Here is a 12,211-nt window from a genome sequence, read left to right as displayed (position 1 = left end):
TGTGTGTGTGTGTGTGTGTGTGTGTGTGTGTGTGTGTGTGTGTGAGAGACGGAGAGAGAGAGAGAGAGGTCTTGGAAATAAGAGTAGGACAAAATGGCTTTAAGGATAGAGAATTACAGAAATCACACTGCCCTCAGGTTGGGTGCGGTGGCTCACGTCTGTAATCTCAGCACTTTGGGAGGCTGAGGTAGGTGGATTGCTTGAGATCAGGAGTTCAAGACCGGCCTGACCAAGATGGTGAAACCCCATTTCTAGTAAAAATACAAAAATTAGCTGGGTGGCAGGTGCCTGTAATCCCAGCTACTCGGGAGGCTGAAGCAGGAGAATCACTTGAACCCGGGAGGCGGAGGTTGCAGTGAGCCAAGAGAGTGCCACTGCACTCCAGCCTGGGTGACAGAGCAAGACTCTGTCTCAAAGAAAAATAAAATAAAATAAAATAAAAAAATTCACCTGCTCTCAAACCATTTTGAAGCATTTCTTCTCTTCTCTTTCCTTCCCCCAATGTTCCAACATACATATTTTTTTAAAGTACAAATAAATATGCCTACTGCTGTTACCTTTAAAAAGCCTTCTAAATATGCCAGCCCCAAAGGAATACTAAGCTCTCAGACTTGTTAGGGTTGTTAGTTATATCCTTTGTAAACTCTTGCTTTTCTATTACAGTCACCTAAACAAACAATATTTTAAGGGTGATTTTCCTAAAACTCACTTAGGTAATTTTCTCCTTACAGACTTTCTATAAAAAAATTTCACATTTTATCCTTCCATTAAAAATAAATACTATAGCTTAACTAACTATATGACCCCTAGATGATTTCACATATATCCACACATAACAGAAAATTAAATTTTCCTTTATTTATTTTAGTCTTTCAAGAATTTTTAAGATGTTGCCCACCCACATCTTATTTCTCAGTATCTTAGGCACAAACTAAGAAACATGGGTCAAGGAAGAAAATCCCTAATATAATTAATTTAGAAATTGTACTCGAGGGTATTCTAAATTATAAGCTTTTAATAAATAATTGACTAGTAGGTAAAATCTAGTTACATTTGGTTATATTAAATATCCTTAACGTACTTACTTAATACATCATACAGAGAAGGCTAACAAACTTGGGAAATTTAGAATCCCAGGATTGGGAATTGCTTTAAAGGACATTTGGTTCAACTATGAAGCAAATTTATGCTTCATTGCCCTATTTTTAAATTTTTACCAGTTTCACACATAGACACACACACATACACACAGACATACACATACACACACACCACTTCTGGTGTCAGGAACCAAGGAAATAAAAATAGTAATTTTCTTTTAAGTTGACATTTTAAATTCAAATAAGTGGAGTCTCAAATGTAATATTAGAATAGCTCGTGTGAAAAACCCTGGTTTGCGTTTTCTGTTTTGATTTAATTCTGATAAATCTCTTGGGAATGCTTCAATACACAGTCGAAATCCAGCTGGTTAGGCATTACAGGGCAGGTATTAGGTAACCTATGTGACTTAATGCAATTCACTTTGCTGAGTCTCCCTTTTCACATTTGCAATGTGGAGGTAACACTGCCTCTTCTGTGTACTTGTTAGAATTGTTGAAAGGTAGCAAAATATCCTAAAATATTTTGAAAACAGCAAAGTGCTACAGATTCCAAGCATTTTTGTTCTGTTCATTTGCATTTAAATTGCCCTATGTAGTAATATTAATCAGCCACAAGTAAATACTACATCTACATTCTAGATGTTATTTTTCACTGTCAATAAAAGAGTTATTGTGATAGACAGAATAATGGCCCTCCCCAAAGATGCACATGCCCTCACAATCCCTTTCCAAGTTACCAGAAGCTGTAAACATGTTGCCTCACATAGCAAAAGGGATTTGGTAGGTGTGATTTGAGTTAAGGCTCTTGAGATGGGAAAATTATACAGGATTATCCAGGTGGTTCCAATGTAATCAGAAGTGTTCTTATAGGAAGGAGGCAGGAGCATCAGAGTAGGAGGAGATGTGACAATTGTTGGGGGGGGGTGGGAGGGAAACAGGGAGTGGAGATTGGAAGGTATTACACTACTGGCTTTAAAGATAGGGGATGGGGCCATGAGCCAAGGAATGCAGGTGGTCTCCGGAATCCAGAAAAGGCAAGGAAATGAACTCTCCCCTAGAGTCTGCAGAAGGAACACACTACTGCTCACACTTGGATTTTAAGCTTTTGACTTTCAAAACTGTAAGATAATAAATTTGTGTGGTTTTACATGCCATGAAGTTTTTGGTCAGTAGAAAACAACACAATCATGGAAACACAGTCACCTCTTATCCCGCTACTGATAATTAGAGTTTGTTATTAGAGCCCACCATTAGTTGCACAATAGCATCTTTTGCTACTTTTTGAATCTATTAACCAATGCCATTTCACCCAGTTGTGAGCCATTTAGCTCTCCTCCACTGGCATGGATCACTGAGCACCAGCTGTTTCAGAAGGACCAATGGACAAAATATAGAGATCATGTAGTTCCGACTCATTCCCAGACTGGTTGTTTGAATCCTTCTAGATCCAATATGCTTTTCTTTAAGATTTCCTGAGAGGGGGATGAGATGTCTTCTGCTTCCACTGATAGAAATACTTCTCATTTCAAAACACTTAGAATTAAAAAGTTGTCGAAGAGCTAGAATTGCTTTAGCTATAATTTTTTTATTCTGTCCTTGGTAAATGTGAAAATTAAGAAACAGGATAATTAATAAATAAGATATGTATGCTTTTTATTAGGTTTTTCCTTTTTCTTTTTTGTTTTTATAAATTTATAGAATAAACAGGACATTTTGTTACATGTATATAAATGTGTAGTGATCAAGTCAGTGTATTTGATGTGTCCATCACTCAAGTACAATATATTTTGTTAAATATAGTCACCCTACTCTGCTATCAAACATTGAATTTATTCCTTCTGTCATTCTGTATGTTTGCACCCTTTAGCCCAGTTCCCTTCATTCTCCCACTCTCACCCTTCCCAGTTTATGTTATCTATCTTTCCACTTTTTACCTTCATATGATCAAATGTGTTAGCTCCCACATATAAGTGAGAACATGTCGTATTTGTCTTTTTTGTACTTGGCTTATTTCACTTAAGATGACCTTCAGTTCCATACAGCATCCACGTTGCTGCAAATGACACGATATCATTATTTTGGAAGAATCCTAAAATTCATATGGAACCAAAAAAGAGTTGGAATAGCCAAAGCAATCCTGAGCAAAAAGAACAAAGCTGGAGGCATCATATTATCTAACTTATAATATATTGAAGGACTATAATATACTAACCAAAGCAGCACGGTGTTGGTATAAAAATAGACACACAGACCAATGTAACTGAATAAAGAATCCAGGAACAAAGCCATATAGTTACAGCCAACTGATCTTCAACAAAGCAGATAAGAACTTACACTGGGGAAAGAACACCCTCTCCAATAAATGACACTGGGAAAATTGGATAGTCACATGCAGAAGAAACTGGATCCCTATCTCTCACCATATAAAAAAATCAATTCAAAATAGATTAAAGACTTAAACAAAAAACTTGAAATGATAAAAATACTCAAAGAAAACCTAGAGGAAACTCTCCTGGACATTGGTCTAGGCAAAGAATTTATGACTAAGATCTGAAAAGCACAGGCAACAGAAACAAAAATAGACAAATGGGACTATCTTAAACTAAAAAGCTTCTGTACAGCAGAGGAAACACTCAACAGAGTGAAGAGACAACCTGTTGAATGGGAGAAAATATTTGCAAATTATTTATCTGCCAGGAGACTAGTAACCAAAATATACAAGAAACTCAAACAACTCAACAGGACAAAAGCAAATAACCTCATTAGAAAGTGGGCAAAAGACATGACTAGACATTTCTCAAAGGAAGACAGAGAAATGGCCAATAAGCATATGAAAAACTCCTCAACATCACTAATTGTCAGAGAAATGCAACTCAAAATGACAATAGGATATTATCTTTCCCCAGCTAGAATGGTTATTATTAAAAAGATCCCCCCCCCAAAAAAATAACAACAGACGTCGATGAGGACGTGGAGAAAAGGAAACTCAAACCTTGCTGGTGGGAATGGAAACTAGTAGAGCCACTATGAAAAACAGTACACAGACTTCTCAAAAAACGAAAAACAGAATTACCATTGGATTCAGCAATCCCACTACTGAGTGTCTATCCAAGGAAAAGAAATCAACGTATCAAAGGGATACCTGCACTCGCCTGTTTACTGCAACATTATTCACCACAGCAAAGGTATGGAATCAACCCACATGTCCCTCGACGGATGAATGGGTCAAGAAAATGTGATGGATATATATGCAATGGAATTTTATTCAGTCATAAAAAAACGAAATCAGGTTTTTCTTCCTTAAACGACTTCATTTCCCCCATCTTTACTATTTTCTTAGAAGTTTATCTGAATCTTTACCTATTTTGGATGTTATTCTGTTTTATATTCTGTCTGCCTATGTCTTAAAATTCGGAGCCATAAACCTACTAGACAAAGTATACTAACCTTTCTTAACAGCAGTGCAAAACATTTGTAAAACTTGGCTATGATCAAAGGAGTAAGAAGATGAGACAGAGAGGAAGAAGTTCCTATTTAAACTCTGGTTCTAGCTCTTGCTGTGTGACCTCAGTCAAATCATATCACCTCTCTGGGACTCTGTGGCATAATCTATAAAATAAGGAGCTTGGACTAAATATCCGGATACAGTCTAACATGTCCTAAAAGAGCAGCATGAGGTATGTTGGTAATTCTACTGAGAAAGTAATCACCACTTGCTAGAACAATTGATAACTACTACCCAATAGCTCCTCTACAAAGATAGCTGGCAGCATTGAGGCTTGATTGGATTTTTGCAATCTGTGATTCCTGATGAAGCAAAGCTCAGGGCAGGAAAAGCCTGCGGTACCTTATAGGTACAATGAGTAGCACAGATTTCTGGAGGCTAATGGATGAAGACAGATGGGGGAGTGGAGAGGACAAATGGTGGGCCTGGAACACTGACTCTGTGCAGAGCCCCTGACAGTTTCTGAAGGGCTCTAGTGATCTCTTCCCTACACTATTATTAAGGGAGTCCACTAGCACAGGAATTGTACTCTCATGGCCCTTGGCAAGCTGTGTCATTCATCTCAGTATCACCAGTTCCCAGGCACAATAATCACCATTTAATAGTTTGCTCACAACACACGTGTTAGGTGACTGAATGAAGAACTTGCAATTAGCCTTTCTCATCTCAACTCTTCCATGAGGGCTGTGTGCTGGGGGTGTCCTTTATTACATCACATCTTGCATAAATGGGGACCCTTGGAGTTAGGAAAATAGTGGCCCTGCCTCCGCCCAAGGGAGCAGTTCTGTCTCAGGAAATTACACTCCCGGAATTTTCTCGACAGGAGATAATAAAAGCCTGAACTATTGGTAGCAGTGGGAACGGAAAGGAGAAAACAAGTGATTTATTTTAGAGTGGTTTGGGAGACACACAAAAATACTTTTGACTAGCCAAAGTAAAATCTTAACCTGATTTCTTTCCGATTTTCCTTTGGAGTGATTCATAAAAATCTGTTACATAAAAATGGAAGACTTGCCATGTATCTCCTGTTAAGTACAAGTCACTTTTATTGTGAACCTCATCCTCTGCCAGAAAAGTATATTGACCTCATTTTTCTACTTCAGAATCTGGTGCTTCAGTCAATATCACACAATCTACAGCAATATTTTAAGAGAAAGGCAACAGTAAGTCCCAAGGAATTCTCTTTATCATTTTTTAAATATAGAAGCGTGTTTTTGAGTCCTATCTTAGAGAAACATTTGCTAAAATTGCATTGACCACCTTTATTTTGATCATTTGTTTTCCAAATATAATTTAAGTGATGCAGAGAACTAATGCAAAGTAGAAGGCATTTTGATTGCTGAAACAAACACTGATTCACATGAAATATTTTGAAGCAATGCTCTTTCTATTAATATCTAAGTTTCCATTGCATTTTTTGGGAATGCACTTTAAAAAACCCAACCACTATAATCGTTCTGGAATTTAGCATATACATAAAGTAATAAATAAAATCCTTCCAGTTTTAAAATATCAGATGATTAGTATTTACCGAAACAGACCAAAAAGTTATTGAGGAACGTGGTACAAATTTTGTTTAACATCTAACATAAAAGTACAGATAGCTAGCTAAAAAAATTCTCTAGATTTATATTTTATATTTAAGTGTATCACCTTGGGTATTAAATATGCTGCTAGCTATCTCTTAATGAGCACCTGAGCTGTCATTTTTAATAACAGACTGACAATTATTATTATCTATAGGTTGATATCTCCCTGAAAATCATTTGTGAATCTCAAGTTAATATAGTTAAGAATAGAAACTGACTATTCCATTTACTAAAATAGTATTATTTTATAATACTTGGCAGAATATTATAAAAAATAACATGAACATATATTCATAATAAAAAGTCAACATATGCCAAACTGCATAGACATTCTCAATATGCAGCAGAACTTTACACAAAATCTAAATAATGCATTTCAGTTGCTCATTGTTTAAAAAGGTCATTTGGTCCACTAAAGCCGTAAGAGGAAAAAACAGAGATCCAAGAATATAATAAAACAAAACAAATACCTAGGCCACTCTAATTTTAGTTATTTCCCAGTTTAAAACAAGGCATGAGAGATGAATACCATAAAAACTCAAATTATATAATTCATCTAAGTACATGCACCATTAAAATATAATGCAAGTAATCATGTAATAGCCTATTGTAATTCATAGGTTCCAGTATTGTGGAAATCTTACTTTATTTTTAAATAATGAATTTTTTTTAAAACAATACCTCTTCCACAAAGCTGTCTTTCTTCTCTAACATTTCTCGTAATGTCTGAAGAATTTTAATGCACAGTTTTTCTTCTTTCTCCATTAGTTTCTTTGTATGATTAATCAACCTTAAAGCAAAACATTAAACCTTTAGAAAGACACTGATTTCTCTTCAAGCTATATACAAACATCAAAGGCTATAGGGGAAAAAAATCACACCATTATTTAAGAATATGAAGTAAACCAGTTACATGTTTTCAAAAGTTTTAAGATTACACTTCAGCTTATAAATTTTGTATTACAACACATTATTTTTGTTTTACAGGTAGTATATCTCAGGGCTTCTCAAACTTACTCAGGTGGCATTCTTTTAGTGGGATACAATACTCTGAGAAACAATGAAATACTAATATTCTCACCCCAATATATGAACTAAAACAAATGTATTAGTACAGAAATATAAATATTTATATATTATATTTTATTATGTTATGTTACACTATATTATTTTTATGTACTGTATTACATTAAGCATACAGTAGCAGTGGCTGTATACAGCTCTGCAATCTTAATATAACAGGCTGCTTTCCAGTTTCCATTCATAATAATATGCTATTTTTCACTGCCAGGGTTTGGTAGAACCAAGCAGTTTTTTTATTAAAAGCAAAAAACAAAATAAAAAAAGTGACATCAAGACAATCTATCCATTTACTAGCTTTGGTATAATTTGGGCAAAAACTCCCATCATTTTAATCAAGTGGTACACTGTGCACTGGTGCTCTGTTAGAAGAGTTTCAGGATCACCATCCCCAAGAACTTAAAAGCAAATAAATTTTCATTATCAGAATTTAGCTTATATAGCTACATATATAGCATATATAGCTCATGTTGTTAAAAAGCTGATCCTCAAAATGACCCTGTGAGATGTCTTCCTCAAATGATCCAATTTCAGTGACATAACATGAGTACTGTGGGACATAACCCTGGGGAAAAAGTGAACTTTCACCGGTTAACGGCTAGCAAGTGCTTATCAGGTGTCAGGGTCAAGTGTAAGGACAGCCCAGGGACTCTCCTAATTTATCCTCACACCAAGCCTATGAGACAGGTTCAGACTAATTTTGCTCATGACAGAACAGAGGCCCAGGGAGATACAGCAACTTACCTCTGGTTACATAAATTGTTAAGTGGTGAGACCCGCAAATGCACTCAGGTCCATCTGACCTCAGAGCCCAAATTCTTAAGAACGACTCTGTGGTGACAGGACTCAGGTCATTGATCTCCTGAGTCTCAGGAGTCTTGTGCAGAGTCCCCACACATGCTAGGGTGCACACAGCCCCCTGAATGAGCAAGTGCCACAACAGAGGCATTGGCAAACGCTGTGAACCAGACATGAAACCACTTCATTCTGCTGGGGGCAGTTACCTACGGCTGATCAAAGAAGGTTTCAGTGAAGAGATAGCATGCAACTAACGAAGATTTCACCTGTCAAGGAAGGCTCGGGAGAGAAGACATCCCTGCAAAGGGAATGGTATGAACACAGGGCAGAGGCAGAAACCTGGCCGGCACGTCCAGGAAATGAGAAGCATGCCAATTGCCCGCTGACACTTAAAGACCTGGAAGAGGAAAGTGTAAGAGATGTGGTTTGGAAAGAAGGGACTGGAATATTAACCTCAAGAGTCTTGAATGTTTTCTAGAGAAAATAGGGAACCACTGTTCTAAAGGACCTAAATGCCTCTTCCCACTATGAGAAAGAGACCGATGAGGGCAGCGGGAAAGATGAAGCAGAGGAGAAGCAGCAAGGTGAGACAGCAGTGGCAGAGGTCAGGTGAGGACATAGGAAGCAACAGAGAAGACCCACAGCAGAGACTTGTAAATGATGACACGTGGGAAGTGGAAGAAGAAGCAGGGCAGATCAGAGGCCCCTGAAATGTATAGACTAGGCTAATATGCAGATGGTGATCAGTTTTTTTCAATTTTTAAAATTTATTTAATGAGACAGGGTCTCTGTCACCCAGGCTGAAGTGCGGTCCTGGGCTCAAGCTATCCTCCCACCTCAGCCTCCTGAGTATCTGGGACCACAGGTATAGCCACCATGCCTGGCTAATTTTTTTTTACTTTTTGCAGAGATAGGGTCTTGCTTTGTGGCCCAGGCTGGTTTCAAACTCAAGGGATCCCCCTGCTTCAGCCTCCCAAAGTGCTGGGATTAGAAGTGTGAGCCACCACACCCAGCCCAATGGTGACAGTTTAAAATGACACTGTTCCATGGTGAAGAAGTAGCAAACACACAATGAAAGTAACACTGATGTCCTTTTAGACATGTTGAGTCTAGAAAAGGTGTTATATCCATGCGGTCAGGCCTAGCAGGCAGAAGAATTTCAAAAGTTCTCCTGGCAAGGAAAATGAAGCCTGTCTTTCTAAAACTTCTACTATTTAATTCTTTCTTTCACACAATAGTCTTTTTCTAATTTTTAATTTTTGTGGAAACATAGTAGGTATATACATTCACATAATAGTCTTTAAATATGTGAAAACAGTTTTGGTGGACATGATAAATTTCTTTTTTTTGCTCTCTCAGGCTAAGTATTTCCATTTTCTTTAACTCTTCCTTAGATAAAGGATTTAATTCATTAACCATATTGAAAATAACCATAAGGTTGAATGACCACTTGCTACAGATTTACAAAAGGTATTCACATAATGTTTGGTTGAGTTAGGTCGGTGACTTTCAAATATTTTTTCCATGATCAAAGTAAGAAATATATTTCACAAAACCACCCAGTAAAGAAGTGCCTGTGTGGGAGTGTGTATGTAAACTCACACTAATGTCACCCTCACTATGAGATGCACTCTGATAATTTGTATCTTCTCTAATTCATTTTTTAAATTAGCTGGTCGCCTCCACCTAAGTCAGTTAAAAAATCTATAAATGGAGCACACCCTACAGTTTGAAAAACACTGAGATTCTCCTTCACAAGGGAGGAGTAGGTGTTGATTTGAATGGACTCTAATCAGCTGCCTTAAAGGTTAACAGTGTCATTGACCTATTCTCTTCTCTTTCACTCTATGTGTTAAGTAGACCCCTGTCCTGGAGTCTATCCTCATATTCTCCTCCAGACTCATCTGAGTCAACAGATTCTAAGAATTAGATTCATTAGAGAAAGTAGGAAGTCCTACTTAGGGCTTGGCCCTAAATTTATATTCTCCAGCTAAGCTTTACCAGGATGGTATGCACAGCAATACAAGACCCCTGGTAGCCAGGCACGGTGGCTCACGCCTGTAATCCTAACACTTTGGGAGGCCGAGGCGGGTGGATCACAAGGTCAGGAGATCGAGACCATCCTGGCTAACTCGGTGAAACCCCATCTATAAAAAAAACACAAAAAATTAGCTGGGTGTGGTGGCGGGTGCCTGTAGTCCCAGCTACTTGGGAGGCTGAGGCAGAACACTGGCATGAACCTGGGAGGCAGAGCTTGCAGTGAGCCAAGATTGCACCACTGCACTCCAGCGCCTGGGTGACAGAGCAAGACTCCATCTCAAAAAAAAAAAAAAAAAAAAAAGAGCTTCAAAATATATGAGACAAACATTAATAGAACTAGAAGGAGAAATAGAAAATCAACAATTCTAATAAAACATTTCAATACCCTGTCTCAATAATTCATAGATCAAGTCAGCAGAAAATCAGTAATGATACAGGTTTTCCAAACATTATCAACCAAGATGACCTAATTGACATGTATAGACAGGTCCACTGAACAACAGCAGAACACACATTCTTTTCAAGTGCACATGGGATATTTTATCAAGATAAACAATATTTTGTGCCACAAAACAAGTCACAATAAACATAATAGGATTTAAGTCATACAGAAAGCAAATTAAACCCAAAATAAGCAAAAGGAAGGAATTACTAAATATCAGAGAAGAAATCAAAGAAATAAAACAAAATCAAAAACAGAAAAACCAGAGACACAATCAATGAAGCTAAAGGAAAGGTGGCTGGTGCCTGGAATCCCAGCATTTTGGGCAGCCAAGGCAGGAGGATCCCTTGAGGCCAGGAGTTCGAGACCAGTCTGGGCAACATAGCTAGACCCTGTCTCTACTAAAAATTTTAAAATTAGCTGGATGGAATGATGCACACCTGTGTTCCCAGCTACTTGGGAGGCTGAGGTGAGAGGATCACTTGAGCCCCAGAGGCCAAGGCTGCAGTGATCTGTGATTACACCACTGCACTTCAGCCTGGGTGACAGAGTGAGACTCTGTCTCAAAAAAAAAAAGGTTGGGGGGAAGAAAAAGGAAACTAAAAGCTGGTACCCTGCAAAGATTAATAAAATTGATAAATTTCTAAATTGATCAGGAAAAAAGAGTGAGGACACAAATTACCAATATCAGGAGTCAGAGAGTTGACCTCAGTATAGATATCTACAGATACTAAAAGGATAATAAGAGAATATTATGAACAACCACAAACTAATATATTTAACAATTTCGATGAAGGACAGACACATGAAAGACACAAACTACCAAAGCCCATTCAAGAAGAAAAAGATAATATAAAGAGATAGGCCAGACATCAGGTGGTTAACACCTGTAATCCCAGTACTTTGGGAGGCTGAGGTGGGTGGACCACTTGAGGCCAGGAGTTCGAGATCAGACTGGCCAACACAGTGAAACCCTGACTCTACTAAAAATAAACAAAAATTAGCAGGGCATGATGGTGAGTGCCTGTAGTCCCAGATACTTGGGAGGTTGAGGCAGTAGCATCACTTGAACCCAAGAGGCAGAGGTTGCAGTGACCTGAGATCGTGTCTCAAAAATAAAACAACAAAACAAAAATATGTATATCTATTAAATAAATAAAATTTTCAGTTAAAAACCTTTTCCACAAAGCAAACTCTGATCCAGATGGCTTTATTCGTGAATTCCACCAAACATTTAATGAATGTTACATTCATGAATGAACAGTTAATGAATAATTCTAATTCTTCATAAATTTCCAAAAAATTGAAGAGGAAATACTTTCCAACTAATTCTGTGAGTTCTCCACTACTCTGATATTACAAGCAGACAGACACATAACGAAAAAAGAAATTTACAAACCAGTGTCCCTCAAGAACATAGATGCAAAATGCTAAACGAAATTTAGCAAATCAATCAATATTTAAAAGGGATAAAACATCATGACTGAGTTAGCTTTATCCCAGGAATTCAAAGTTGTTTTACTTTCAAAAAAATGATATAAGACACCATACAAACACAAACTTGAAAACCGGCCGGGCGCGGTGGCTCAAGCTTGTAATCCCAGCACTTTGGGAGGCCGAGACGGGCGGATCACGAGGTCAGAAGATCAAGACCATC

The 12,211-nt window shown here is 37.6% G+C and overlaps 1 protein-coding gene across 1 annotated transcript in view; it reads right to left on the bottom strand.

Annotated features, from left to right (window-relative positions):
• The window catches only part of ITPR2 (inositol 1,4,5-trisphosphate receptor, type 2), a 494,095-nt gene that overhangs the window by 210,244 nt on the left and 271,640 nt on the right, over positions 1 to 12,211 (bottom strand). Inside the window, exon 37 of the mRNA XM_011946983.1 lies at positions 6,876 to 6,984. Within this exon, the coding sequence (XP_011802373.1) occupies positions 6,876 to 6,984 (109 nt within the window). The remainder of the gene's footprint in view (positions 1 to 6,875; positions 6,985 to 12,211) is intronic.

The sequence above is a fragment of the Colobus angolensis genome, unplaced genomic scaffold, assembly GCF_000951035.1.
Source record: "Colobus angolensis palliatus isolate OR3802 unplaced genomic scaffold, Cang.pa_1.0 Scaffold256, whole genome shotgun sequence".
Taxonomy (NCBI): domain Eukaryota; kingdom Metazoa; phylum Chordata; class Mammalia; order Primates; family Cercopithecidae; genus Colobus; species Colobus angolensis.
Note: the sequence above shows the minus strand (reverse complement) of the source record. Positions and strands in the feature narration are given on the sequence as shown.